A 14,673-nucleotide genomic window follows, 5' to 3' on the forward strand; every position below is an offset into this window, starting at 1 on the left:
CAATTAAGAAGAAGTATATTAATAGTGAAATAATTATTAAGCTCTAACTTAAAATGATTGGGGGCCCATTACTTACATCATAGGAGCCTACACAACATAAAACACTGTTGCTGTATGTAGGTTTTGTTTTATTTGTTTTTTATCTTATATTTTGGAAATGTACATCCAGTTCTTTTTTCCTTTATTTTTTTGGGGGGGGGTCCCCAAGAATTGGGGCCCTAAGCTATAGCTTGTTTCGCTTATAGTTAAATCTGGCATTCGTGGCACTGGAAACGGGGTTGGTGGGTAGGTGAGCAGAGCCACCATTTGCAATCAAAGAGGTGATGTCTCCTCACTGAATTCTCTCTGCAGTGTCTTAAAACCTCCTGAGGTAGACTCATGACTATGCAAAGATTATGGCAATGGTGAATAATTGCTAGGGCTGCTGCTGGAGCTCAGCCCTAATTTGAAAACCCGGCAGCCGCAATTATCACATCGGTTTAATAATACTCCCAGAAACAATCGGGGCCTTCTAGGGAGATCTTCCATCTCTTCATTCATTTTTTCTCTCTGCCTTTCTCCCAAAGAAACTTGCACCATTTACAACACGGCAACGAAACCTGTGGATCTGCAGCTACGAATTGCAGAAGCCTGCAAGCCAGGAGTGGATTATGGTAACTAAAGTTTACTCTGCTAGATGAGGCAATGGCTGTGCTTTGATGTTAATAGCAGCTGCATCTGGTCAACCCTGGACATTGTGCAGTGATGTGGCTAAGGAAGTGGCTGAGCTATCACTCCCATGAGCCTGTATGGTTCAGGAATGATGGGAGTTGTAGTTCAGGAGGTCTGGAGGTCAGCCCCTTCTGCTTCAAAGTCCTCACAGGTTTCAGTTGAAGAATTAAAAGCATACCTGTTTTTCTTATTGAAGCATGTGGGCTTTAAGGGTGCTGAAATTATGACTGCATCATATCCTATTATTTATTTAAGATTTTTAAAGACTATAAGGAAATTCAAATCCTATACCCACTTGTAAGAGTCTTAGTCTTGGTGAACTCAATAGGGATTACTTCTGTGTAGCCATGTATAGAGTTGGGCAGCAAAGGGAGAAGATTAAATTCAAGAATTTCTCCTTCAAATCTGTACCCACTTACCTGGGAGTAAAACCTACTGAACTCAGTGGGATTACTTCAGAGTAGGCAATGTAGTCAGAGTAGAGAGAGTAGTCAAGAAGATGGTTTTTGCACGTGCTGTAGAGGGAACTGAGGGGCAAGTCTCATGAGAAGAGAAGACTCCCTGGAAAAGACCCTGAAGTTGGGAAAGATTGAGGGCACAAGGAGAAGGGGATGACAGAGGACGAGATGGTTGGACAGTGTTCTCGAAGCTACAAACATGAGTATGACCAAACTGCGGGAGGCAGTGGAAGACAGGAGTGCCTGGCGTGCTCTGGTCCATGGGGTCACGAAGAGTCGGACACGACTAAACAACTAAGCAACAACAAGAACTGGACCTGGATATTTGAGGAGGCTCTGGATTTACTGGTGTCAAAATGCAATCAGTGATTGTCAGATTATCCCAGTATGTATCTGAGCAGAATTCATAGTGACCTTTAAAGCCCTAAGTGGCCTCAGCCCAGTATACCTGAAGAAGCATCTCCACCCCCATTGTTCAGCCCGGACACTGAGGTCCAGCGCCGAAGGCCTTCTGGAGGTTCCCTCCCTGCAAGAAGTGAGGTTACAGGAAACCAGGCAGGAGGCCTTCTTGGTGGTGGCGTCCGCCCTGTGGAATGCTCTCCCATCAGATGTCAAGGAAATAAACAACTATCTGACTTTTAGAAGACATCTGAAGGCAGCCCTGTTTAGGGATTTTTTTAATGTTGGATGTTTTATCGTGTTTTTAATATTCTGCTGGGAGCCGCCCAGAGTGGTTTGGGAATCCCAGCCAGATGAGCGGGATATAATAAACAAACAAACAAACAAACATTATTAATTGGAGTTAAGGGTTTTTTTGGTGGGGAATCATACAAATTATGCAGAATCATGCAAGTTCACTAGCTATGTTAAGGCATATATGAGGAAAACATGCAGCCATCTTAATTAAAATCTTTCTCTGTCTTCGTTTTTAAGTGTACAAGACCAAGCTGATTCTAATAGAAGAGGAAGGCGATTATAACAACTATATCATGGAAGTTCTGGAAATCATTAAATCAGGTAAGAATTTGCATCCTGAAGGGAAACTTGCCGTGGATCCAAAAGTAGCAACATTTACTTCAAATAAGTATTGATTAAAAATCTCACATTAAGTCTCTAGGCCATTGATTTTCAGTCAGTCCGACAGGCAACCCTGGGTCTCCTCAGAAGCTTCCCTGAAAGATGCCATGCCCAGCAGTAGGAACAAAGGAAACTTCTAGTAGCCAATGAGACCATTGGCCCATCTAGTTCAATATTGTCGACACTGACTGGCAGCACCTCTGCCGGGTTTTAGGTGGGGGAGTGTCTCTCCCAGATCTACCTAGATTGGACTAGGTATCTTCTGCATTCAAAGCAAGTGCTCTACCATTGAACTGTGCCCACTTCCCCATCACTGCTTGTCTTTTCTTCCCACCAGAGGTTGTTTCAGAATGTACGCATTCTGCATCATGCAAACCACGAGGAAAGGGTTTTTGATAGCTAGAAACTCTGAAAACCATGGGCCTAACTTACTAACAACTATTCTTTATATTAAATGAATACCACACTTTTTAGTAATGCTCACCTTGATTCACCTAGGAGCAAATGTTGATGGAAATGTGTTTCTGTTTATGTCTGTTACTGGATGAAAGGCTGAGGATGCAAAGAGGTCCAGTCCAGAAAATAAACCTAGGCATACGTAGCTCAGATCAGATCATTGGCATTGCCAAAAGAGGACACTGGTCCTCTATTTCGAAGAGGAAAGTAGGGGACTAGATTTACTCTTCTCTGCTGTTCCATAAATGATTTCTTAAAAAAAATATTTTTGTTTTTAAACACTTTGCTCTACAAGTGACAGATTAGAGAACAGATTAATGACCCTTTATTGTTCTGATGCTTTTGTTTTTTTTTTTCATTTGGTGAAATGACAATAAATTTTAGGAACAAAATTAGAGGTGCTTTGGTTGGGAAAACTTACATTGCTTAAACATGTTACATTAGTTACAAAAACACACACCCTTTTCCCCTCCTCAACAAATGAAAAGAAAAGTAGGCGTGTTTAATTTTATTCCCTTCTTTGAAGTTCTTAGCATTAAGAAAATGTGGTGAGCTATTAACTGAAATGTGTTTTAAATGCAACATTTACTGTGACCAATGTAACACCACTTGTGCAACTTAAAGACTGTCATATATTTTCTTCCCTGATAATTTAAAAAAGGATTAAGGGAGAAATTCTACGCATAAGAAACTAGTATAAAGCAAGCTACTATAAGTTAAGCTGGAGTAAAGTTACACCAGATCCAAATTCTGTTCAGCAGGGAGGCTGTTGAAGTTGCTCTGCCTAAGCCCAGCACAGGGAAAACTTTAAACTTCAAAATAGTACAGTGGTACCTCGGGTTAAGGGACGCAGGTGGCACTGTGGGTTAAACCACAGAGCCTAGGACATGCCGATCAGAAGGTCGGCGGTTTGAATCCCCACGACGGGGTGAGCTTCTGTTGCTCAGTCCCTGCTCCTGCCAACCTAGCAGTTCGAAAACACGTCAAAGTGCAAGTAGATAAATAGGTACCGCTCCGGCGGGAAGGTAAACGGCATTTCCGTGCACTGCTCTGGTTCGCCAGAAGTGGCTTAGTCATGCTGGCCACATGACCCGGAAGCTGTACGCTGGCTCCCTCGGCCAATAAAGCGAGATGAGCGCCGCAACCCCAGAGTCGGTCACGACTGGACCTAATGGTCAGGGGTCCCTTTATCTTTTACCTCGGGTTAAGAACTTAATTTGTTCTGGAGGTCCGTTCTTAACCTGAAACTGTTCTTAACCTGAGGTACCACTTTAGCTAATGGGGCCTCCTGCTGCCACTGCCACGTGATGTCTGTTCTCATCCTGAAGCAAAGTTCTTAACCCGAGGTACTATTTCTGGATTAGCAGAGTCTGTAACCTGAAGTGTCTGTAATCCGAGGTACCACTATATTCTGCACCAGGTTGCCAGGTCATGTGGCTGAGCTGAACAGACTTGAGATCCAGCCTCTCTGGTCCCACCTTTGGCAGACCTGCAGATGGCTCCCTTTTTGGACTTACACCTGTGTCAGCTCAGTCAGCTTCAGCTCAGCTGACCGAGCCCCACTTGAGCCAACAATAGCAAGTTACATCAGCGTATTTTGGCTAAGCCAGCATCAGGGATTTCATGCTGATCGAGATTCCAGTGGATCTTGCCCCCAAAGCCAGATATGTGAGAATCTGAAGGATAGTGCTTTGCATATTGTTTCTAATCATGAACCCAAAATTAAAAGGACATATGGGAGGTCCCTTAGACAAGCCACTCCTTGAGCCTTGATCCTTTGCATATGAGAATAGTAATGCTAATGACCTACTGAGTAGGTGTGTCTCCACCCCCATCAATAAGCCCAGACACTGAGGTCCACCTCTGAGGGTCTTCTGGCAGTTCCCTCACAGGGAACCAGGCAGAGGGCCTTCTCAGTGATAGCACCGTCTCTGTGAAACACCGTCCCATCAGATGTCAAGGAGATTAAGAACTACACAATTTTTGGAAGACATCTGAAGTTTTTAACTTCATTGGGAAGCTTTTAACGTTTGACGTTTTATTATGTTTTTATATTCTGCTGGAAGCTGCCCAGAGTGGCTGGAGAAACCTAGCCAGATGGGCGGGGTATGAATAATAATAATAATTATTATTATGCAGATTTGATGCATTCATCTTTAAATGTGTATTGGATCCAATTTCTGCTCATGGACCTGATTCAAATATTTCTCCGTGTTCTGTCTGGTTCCTCCAGGGAGTGATGCAAATCCACAAGTCAAGCCCCGCAAGTTTATCAGCCACAAGAGATGCCAGGAATCTCTGCATCTGGGGGTGAACAATGAGTATCTGATCTGGGGTCTCAGCACTGACATGTGGCAAACCAAAACTGAGTATGTATTTAATTTCATTTATTCATTATATGCATAGCCTGCTTCTCCACCTTCAGGTCCACAGAGTGCCTAAGAACTGAAGATTCAGTAACAGTTACGCTGCAGCTTTTAAAAACAGCAATCAGCCAATGAAACAAGCAAGAAAAAAGAAAAAAAAGGTTTTGGGGGGGCCACTTCCATAGAGAACTTTTTGTGATCACAACTGACATTTTCTTGGTACATAGATGGGATTGTTAAAGTCACATTAGCCATGCTGCTGCTAAGAACCCTTTATATATACCAGACTTGTATTCACATTCTCATCATGGTCGCTTCCACACTCTCTCACTAGATATCTGGAAATACAGAAAGCTTTCACCCATGTGCTCCCGCATTGCAGAACTTATATGAAACTCAGGAGTTGTGTCTTCTCCCAGGGGCCTCAGGTCCCATATCCTTATCTCCTAGTAAGGACGTGGGTGGTGCTGTGGTCTAAACCACTGAGCCTCTTAGGCTTGCTGATCAGAAGGTTGGCGGTTCGAATCCCCGCAACAGGGTGAGCTCCCGTTGCTCTGTCCCAGCTCCTGACAACCTAGCAGTTCAAAAGCATCCCAGTGCAAGTAGATCAATAGGAACCACTGTGGCAGGAAGGTAAATGGCGTTTCCGTGTGCTCTGGTTTTTGTCAAGCTGTTCCGTTGCACCAGAAGCAGTTTAGTCATGCTGGCCACATGACCCAGAAAGCTGTCTCTGAAAGCAGAGATGAGAGTTGCACCCCATAGTCAAATTCGTCCAGGGGTTCTTTACCTTTACCTTTTACCTTATCCCTATCTCCTAAATTATTATTTACACCTTTGCTCCCACAGCAAAAGCATGAAGTGTGAATTGCAAATAGTTGTTCCTACCTTAACATTACATACCAGGTAGACTTGATCGACTACATTGCACCAGTGTAGCACCACTGCATATACAAAATTCAAGCGTAAAGCTGTTTGTATTCTAAAATTTCCTCTTTCATCTTCTTGGAGACTGTTCCTGGGTTTCAGCCCTCTAATGGAAATGGAAATGTTTATTGGTTGGAAGCTACAGTTGCCTTAGTTAGAACAAGCCTGAAATTTGGTCCCCGTGACTAACAAGGCCCATCTTGGCTATGATTCCATGAGAGGGGCCTTTTTTCCTTTTGTGTTGTACCTTTGTAAGATCGCAAGAGGTGTTAAGGCCATGGAGCATGCCTTCTGACAGGGCCGACCCATCCACGAGGCAGACCGAGGCAGCCGCTTCAGACAGCAGAATATAAGGGGCAGCAAGGAGAAGCAGCTGCTGCAGCTTCTGGGTTCCAGTGAGATCTTGTGAGAGTCCCTCAAGATCATGTCGAGAGCTCCTTGCTTACTGGGGTCTCGGGAAGGTCGTGCAAGGCCTCTGGTGGCCTCCTTGTAATCTTGTGGGGCTCTTGTGAGATCTTCCTGGAAGCTGAAGCTGCATGACCCAGGTAAGCCCTTCATGGGCAGGCAGTCCCTTCCTATTTCTCCGCCTCTACCAGCTGATCTAGAGAAGCGGGTGGCGCTGTGGGTTAAACCACAAAGCCTAGGAAGGTTGGCGGTTCGAATCTCCACAACGGGGTGAGCTCCTGCCAACCTAGCAGTTCAAAAGCACATCAAAGTGCAAGTAGATAAATAGGTACCACTCTGGCGGGAAAGTAAACAGCGTTTCCGTGCGCTGCTCTGGTTCGCCAGAAGCGGCTTAGTCATGCTGGCCACATGACCCGGAAGCTGTACGCCAGCTCCCTCGGCCAATAAAGCGAGATGAATGCCGCAACCCCAGAGTCGGCCACGACTGGACCTAATGTTCAGGGGTCCCTTTACCTGCTGATCTACGATGTCTCTAGATTCACATGCAGCACTTAGGCCAGCCGGTTTTCCTGTGGAGCAAAGATTCAAAGCTTTCCTTCTCCCCTTTCCAGGGTCAACTACCTCATTAGCAAGGACACCTGGATCGAGAGATGGCCAAATGAGGACGAATGCCAGGATGAAGAATTCCAGGACTTGTGCAATGACTTCACTGAGTTTTCCAACTCACTGATCATTTTGGGCTGCCAGGTCTAATGGCAGAGGCATCGGCGGCAGCGAATGATTCCCGTGAGATGGGTTTGAGTCAGAACTTCAAAGACACCTTCCCTCCTGAAGTTCTGCTTCCTATTCTTTTTGCTCTCCAAGTTCCTCTTCAAATTGTTTATATTGAAAATAAAGAACCGATTTCTTACTGCTGGGTCAAGTTAATTATTTTCATTCAAACCTCAGGTTGTTAAGGCTGTTGCGGTGTTTGTTTCTATAGTGCCATCAGTGCGAGTGACCCTTTACAGAGGGCAGGGGAAGAGGAGTCTAAAATTTAGCACAGGGGAGTCGATCCATCTATCAGTCAAACATTATTTGCTAAAACCCATGGGTAATCAAAAATGAAAACAATCAAACTGAGAGATACGTTTTAACAATACAAATATACAGGATACGTCCATAAGCATGACATAAAGATACTGACTCTAGATGCATATCTGGCAATCAAATGGTCCAAAACAGGGCATAAGGAATTATTAGATTTTATTATTTATTTATTTATTTATTTAATTATTTATTTAATTATTTATACATACCCTGCCCATCTGGCATTGTTCTTCTCTTTGACATCTGGTGGGAGGGCGTTCCACAGGGCGGGTGCCACTACCAAGAAGGCCCTCTGCCTGGTTCCCTGTAACTTGGCTTCTCGCAGGGAGGAAACCGTCAGAAGGCCCTTGGCGCTGGACCCCAGTGTCCGGGCAGAACGATGGGGGTGGAGGCGCTCCTTCAGATATACTGGACCAAGGCAGTTTAGGGCTTTAAAAGTCAGCACCAACAGTTTGAACTGTGCTCGGAAAGAATATATGGCATAGTCTCAGTATCCTTAGGCTTGGTTACAGCTTATTACTACTTAAAAGGACCAGCGAATGGTCTGGAAGCACCATTACTCTTGTTTGTATATTTGCGGGCTCAGGGGTGAGAGGCACATATATATAGGAAGAGCATTGCAGGTTGTTGCACTAGTCCCTGATTTGTTCGAGAGGGGAAAGGAAGAGAGGCGCTCCTTTTGCGGGGGAGACGGGACTTCAATCCTCCTTTTCATATGAGATTCAATCCCATGCTGGCAAATTCAGGTTGCCCAGTTAAAGCTGATATGGAGTTCTTGCACATCTAACCTGTTTCTCGAAATATCAGACTTCTTGCAATAAGGGTTATGGAGAACTGCATTGGAAGAGTGGGAGAGCACTTGCTTGACACAATGTCATGTAATCTCCCTGCGCCACGAATCAGAATGAATGATCAACAAACAAGGCAACTTGGAAGTGACAAGTCTTATTCCTCATCATCTGGATGTTTCAAAACCTCGTCCCTTTATCTTTGGATTACAGTCTGAAAAACTACAGCATCTGCCAAAGGAACCCCCAAGAGGTTCGCAGCCCTTGGGGGCAAACAAACAACGTTTTCTTGAAGTGGAAATGCTTGATTTGGAGCTTACGGGCTTAGTCCTCTCGGTTTGCAGGACCTCATCCAATCTGTAAGGAAAGGGCAAGTCATCTCCAGAGCCCTGGCTTTCTGAAAGAGAGACAGCCACTGATCTTGAAAGCTGAGGCTTGGAGTCGTTCTCTCCTTCCCACTTGAAAACCTTTGAGAGGGTTATCCAAGTAGGTTGTGCAACCCCCTCCCAGATTCAATACATGTTCAAGCCAAACCTTAAAACGCATTCAGAACTAAAAAGTAGTACCAGCTGCTAAGTAAACCACAAAATTCAGGCAGATACCCAGCTTTCCTCCCTACAGAGAAGTAAATTAATCACAATAAGTACCAATATTCATTTCTTCTGTAGGGAGGAAAGGGATCCTGTGTGGGATACACTGCAGAAGTTTTCAGAGCAGGCAGGAGCCACTGTGGGTTGTGTCTCAGCAGTGCTCCCTACCTGTTGAAGCTGAGCAGGTTGGTTCACCAAGTGTGTCCTTTTATTTTTTTTTTCCTGCCAGCAAATGGTTAATGAACAGCAGCTTATGATTGGCCGGGGTTCCAGGAGCGGGAGTTGAAAAGGAGAGGATTTGGAGCAGGCATAGGCAAACTCGGCCCTCCAGATGTTTTGGGACTACAATTCCCATCATCCCTAGCTAGCAGGACCAGTGGTCAGGGATGATGGGAACTGTAGTCTCAAAACATCTGGAGGGCCAAGTTTGCCTATGCCCAATTTGGAGAAACAGTGGGAGTAGGTTTTTGGAGTAGGTTGGGATTGAGGTTGGGACAAACTTATACTGGTTCTTCTGCCTGCATCTTAGCAGCAGTTGAGTAATAAATGGAGTATACACTTTAAATGCCTGTTGTCTTTGTCCATGGAGTTTTCTTGGCAGGGATACTGGAATGGCTTGCCGGTTCCTGCTCCAGGTGGATCATGTTTGGTCAAAACTCTCCACGATGACCTGTCCATCTTTTGGTGGCTCTGCACGGTATAGCTCATAGCTTCTCTGAGTTATTCAAGCCCCTTCACCATAGCAAGGCAGTGATCCATGAAGGGTACTTTGCCAACAAAGGTCTGTATAGTTAAAGCTATGGTTTTCCCAGTAGTGATGTATGGAAGTGAGAGCTGGGCCATAAAGAAGGCTGATCACCGAAGAATTGATGCTTTTGAATTATGGTGTTGGAGGAGACTCTTGAGAGTCCCATGGACTGCAAGAAGATCAAACCTCTCCATTCTGAAGGAAATGAGCCCTGAGTGCTCACTGGAAGGACAGATCGTGAAGCTGAGGCTCCAATACTTTGGCCACCTCATGAGAAGAGAAGACTCCCTGGAAAAGACCCTGATGTTGGGAAAGATGGAGGGCACAAGGAGAAGGGGATGACAGAGGACGAGATGGTTGGACAGTGTTCTCGAAGCTACCAGCATGAGTTTGACCAAACTGCAGGAGGCAGTGGAAGACAGGAGTGCCTGGTGTGCTCTGGTCCATGGGGTCACGAAGAGTCGGACACGACTAAACAACAACAATACTTTAAATCTGAAGTTTATTTGTTTTTACTTCTTTTTTGGACAGATCGTCCTTCTGGAGTGGCTTTTAAGATGTTTAAAAACATCAACGCATAAGAATAAGCTTTTTTCACTCCTCCTCTCTAAATAACGGGTTGTGGGGGTGTGGGAAGCTGTCTGGAAGATTCCTGAGGGCGTTGGGCCCTCTCACCCACACCCACACCCCGGCCTCACATGTTATTCCGTTTCAAAAAGCCCCCACATTGTGGCTACCAGTATGAATCAAGTCTCACCCACCAGACCTCAAGACCAGCTGAAAGCAACAGTGGAGATATTTGAGCAAATACTAATTATAACATGGAAAATTTCCTTCCAGGAAACTGCAATCAATAGCTCTCCCCACCTTCCGGAACTTAACGTGCTCTGCGCACCAACCACCTAACAATGAATGTCTATGTCCTCAGCCAGAATTTTAATTGCAACGTATTGGAACAATGAAATTACACCTACAAAATCAGAATGGCAAGTTAAACTGTTAGAATATCTGCAAATGGCAAAAACAGCAGGGAGGGTGTTCAACACAAAAAGTAAATCAAGAATGGATTATATTCAAGGAAAATCTGAAAAATTACTGTGACAGCAAAAAGCTCCTGGCAGATCTTGAAAGAGTCTTGCAATGTATAGATAATATATGTAATTTGAATGCTTCTATTTAATTTCTCTTTTTTCTTTTTCTTTTCTTTTTCCAAAAGACTTAAGAAAATAATATAATAATATGATACTGTGTAAAATATAACAAATGTAATTTAGGGTGTGTTTTTTTTTTTAGAACAATCAGAAGTCTATTTTAGGTCTTTTTAAATTTCTTGCATTTTTATTTTTTTTGCTGTATGGTATGGGATACAAATTGTAATACGGTAATACCTCCACGAACGTCCACCTTGTCTAGCATCCATTCCGGCGAATGTCTGCATCAAACCTGGAAGTACCAGAACAGGTTACTTCTGGGTCTGGCACTCACGCATGCACAGAAGTGCAAACCGCTCCGCGCGCATGCGCAGATGCGGCACTTTGCCCTGTGTCCTTTTTGGCTAGCGGCCAGGGCTCCAGAATGGATCCTGGTTGCAAAACAAGGTACGACTGTATAGTATATAGTATATTGCTGTATAATTTTGTGAAATATGTTTAATAAAGATTGTATTTTTTAAAAAAAAAAACAGTGAATGTCTATGTCCTATCAGTCCTTTGGGGGCTGTAATATACAGTGATACCTCAGGTTACATACGCTTCAGGTTACAGACTCCGCTAACCCAGAAATAGTGTTTCAGGTTAAGAACTTTGCTTCAGGATAAGAACAGAAATCGTGCTCTGGTGGCGCGGCGGCAGCAGGAGGCCCCATTAGCTAAAGTCGTGCTTCAGGTTAAGAACAGTTTCAGGTTAAGTCCGGACCTCCAGAACAAATTAAGTACTTAACCTGAGGTACCACTGTACTACATATCAATGGTTGCCAAACGTTTTTGGGATGGTAACCCACAGGTCCAAATTTACTTGCGGTGCTGACCCATCACTCTATTGCAGCATTAATTCTGAAGCTTATGGACTTTAGTAGCGATTCATTTCATGCATTTTTAACTGCAAGCTTGCCTACTTTGTAACTGGGACTGTCCCTGGAAAACAGGGACACTTGGAGGGTCTGCTTCTGCCACAAGGTCCCATCTGCTCATTGATTGTTAATGTCACATGTGGAGTCCCTTCAATCTTTGGAGATTGATTATGTTCTGATTCTCTCTCTCTCTCTCCCTAAGAAGAGCTCCCTGGATCAGACCAAATGCCTTCTACTCCACCTCTGAGACTGGAAGTAATACGCAGCCATTGTGGCTAGTGGGCCATTGATTGTCAGGAATGAGCCAGCTCCAAGCAAAAGTTTGCAGCCAGCAGCAGAAAGCAACCAGGAACAGAGAGGCTTAGATGTTAGTCAGACAGGGAAGAGCCGGCAGCTGCAGCCTTCGGCTCTTTCTGACCTTGATGCGCAAGCTGATAAGTAACTGGGAGTGGGCTAGAACACAGCCAAAGCTGGCCGGAAGCACAAACACGAGCGAACAGACTCAGAGACAGTCTCTCAGAAGAGAAAGAGGTAGGAGCTGATCCAATAAGTCCACACAATCGGCAAATGGGAGGGCTGTTAGACAGGATGCAAAACAAGAGACGTAAAGTGCGAACGTTCAATATACTGTGTCTGCAGACAGAGGAAGAAACCTTCAGAAGGGTCATCTTGAGTGATGATGCCAGAGGCTTTGTTAGAACCGTCCGAAGCTTTCTGTTTGTTTTTGCAACAAATCCTCCTTTTTAATTACCCACGCTTACTGTGTTATCAAGCTGGGAACCTGGACTCCTGACATTGATCCTCCATGAATATATCTAAACCCTTTTAAAGCCATGCCATGGGCTACACCTGGTGGAAGCAAATTCCATTGTTAAATCATGTGCTCCTGTCTGAAGAAGTACTTTCTTCCAACCTTAAACTTCATTGGATTCTTGCTTCAAGAGTGAGGGAGAACAATTTCTCTCTATTCACTTTCTCCATGCTATGGCCCCTCTTTGAGCTTATCAACAGTTACTGTATTTTTCGCTCTATAAGACGCATCAGACCATAAGACGCACCTAGGTTTTGGAGGAGAAAACAAGAAAAAAAAAATTCTGAATCCCAGAAGCCAGGACAGCAAGAGGGATCACTGTGCAGCGATCCCACTTGCTGTCCTGGCTTATGGGATAGCCGTGCACAGCCTTTCCCGGACAGGGGGAGCCTTCATCCCCCTGCCCGGGAGGGGCTGCGCATGGCTAAGGCTCCCCCAAGAGCCGTGCTCCCTTTAAAGAGCGCGCGGAACATGTGTGCGGCTCTTGGGGGCTTTTCCCCGAAAAAAGGGCAGCCCTTCTCCCTCATCAGGGAAAAGCCCCCAAGACACACGCTCCTCGCGGCTCTTTAAAGGGAGCACTGACCAGAGCCTCCCACCTGCATTCGTTTCATAAGACGCACACACATTTCCCCTTACTTTTTAGGTGGGGGAAACTGCGTCTTATAGAGTGAAAAATACGGTAACTTTCCTCTGCTCTTTCCAGGCACAGTCTGGTCTGCAATTTAAAGCTCCATGTCTGGGAGCCCCCCTTTTTTTGTTTCAGGGCTTTCTGCCACCAACCTTTATTTCTGCCACCCTCAAATTGCAGAGGGCGACCATGTGAGGGGGTGGGGGGAAACCGCCCAAACCCTCATACCCCTCTTTCCTGGTTTCTAGGTTTTAGAACATGGGGGGCCTCCACAGATACAAGAGATGCTCTGTTTCTCTCACACCACCAGTTGCAGGCAACAAAATGAAGATTGAGAGGAGCAGACCTAGCCTGTTTACACTTAGAATCATAGAATCATAGAGTTGGAATAGACCACAAGGGCCATCGAGTCCAACCCCCTGCCAAGCAGGAAACACCATCAGAGCACTCCTGACATACGGTTGTCAAGCCTCTGCTTAAAGACCTCCAAAGAAGGAGACTCCACCACACTCCTTGGCAGCAAATTCCACTGTCAAAGAGCTCTTACTGTCAGGAAGTTCTTCCTAATGTTTAGGTGGAATCTTCTTTCTTGTAGTTTGGATCCATTGCTCCGTGTCCGCTTCTCTGGAGCAGCAGAAAACAACCTTTCTCCCTCCTCTATGTGACATCCTTTTATATATTTGAACATGGCTATCATATCACCCCTTAACCTCCTCTTCTCCAGGCTAAACATGCCCAGCTCCCTTAGCCGTTCCTCATAAGGCATCGTTTCCAGGCCTTTGACCATTTTGGTTGCCCTCATCTGGACACGTTCCAGTTTGTCAGTGTCCTTCTTGAACTGTGGTGCCCAGAACTGGACACAGTACTCCAGGTGAGGTCTGACCAGAGCAGAATACAGTGGCACTATTACTTCCCTTGATCTAGATGCTATACTCCTATTGATGCAGCCCAGAATTGCATTGGCTTTTTTAGCTGCCGCGTCACACTGTTGGCTCATGTCAAGTTTGTGGTCAACCAAGACTCCTAGATCCTTTTCACGTGTACTTGCTGGCTCCATTCAAGTGATTTCAATATCTGAAGAGGATTCTAGACACATATGAATGCAGTTGGTTCCCCTCATGTGTCTAGTCGTAACCATGAAAGGAATACCAATCACATTAATATTGATCAGGACTTCCCACATATTTATTTTATGCAGGAAGATTAATAATAATAATAATAATAATAATAATAATAATAATAATAATAATAATTTATACCCCGCCCATCTGGGTGAGTTTCCCCAGCTACTCTGGGCGGCTCCCAATCGAGTGCTATAAACAATACAGCATTAAATATTTAAAACTTCCCTAATCAGGGCTGCCTTCAGATGTCTTTTAAAAATAAGATAGCTGCTTATTTCCTTGACATCTGATGGGAAGGCGTTCCACAGGACGGGTGCCACTACTGAGAAGGCCCTCTGCCTGGTTCCCTGTAACCTCACTTCTCGCAGTGACGGAACCGCCAGAAGGCCCTTGTCGCTGGACCTCAGTGTCCAGGCAGAACGATGGGGGTG

At 44.9% G+C, this 14,673-nt stretch overlaps 1 protein-coding gene across 1 annotated transcript in view; it reads left to right on the forward strand.

Moving 5' to 3' along the window:
- Nucleotides 1–7,307, forward strand: part of LOC310667327 (A.superbus venom factor 1-like) — a 63,219-nt gene extending 55,912 nt beyond the window's left edge. The window contains exons 38-41 of the mRNA XM_083419298.1: nt 567–653; nt 2,103–2,186; nt 4,936–5,071; nt 7,009–7,307. Coding sequence (XP_083275424.1) covers nt 567–653; nt 2,103–2,186; nt 4,936–5,071; nt 7,009–7,150 — 449 coding nt within the window. The 3' untranslated portion in view covers nt 7,151–7,307. The remainder of the gene's footprint in view (nt 1–566; nt 654–2,102; nt 2,187–4,935; nt 5,072–7,008) is intronic.
- The last annotated feature ends 7,366 nt before the right edge of the window (nt 7,308–14,673 follow it).

Source organism: Podarcis tiliguerta (genome assembly GCF_965153285.1).
Source record: "Podarcis tiliguerta genome assembly, chromosome: 17".
Lineage (NCBI taxonomy): Eukaryota > Metazoa > Chordata > Lepidosauria > Squamata > Lacertidae > Podarcis > Podarcis tiliguerta.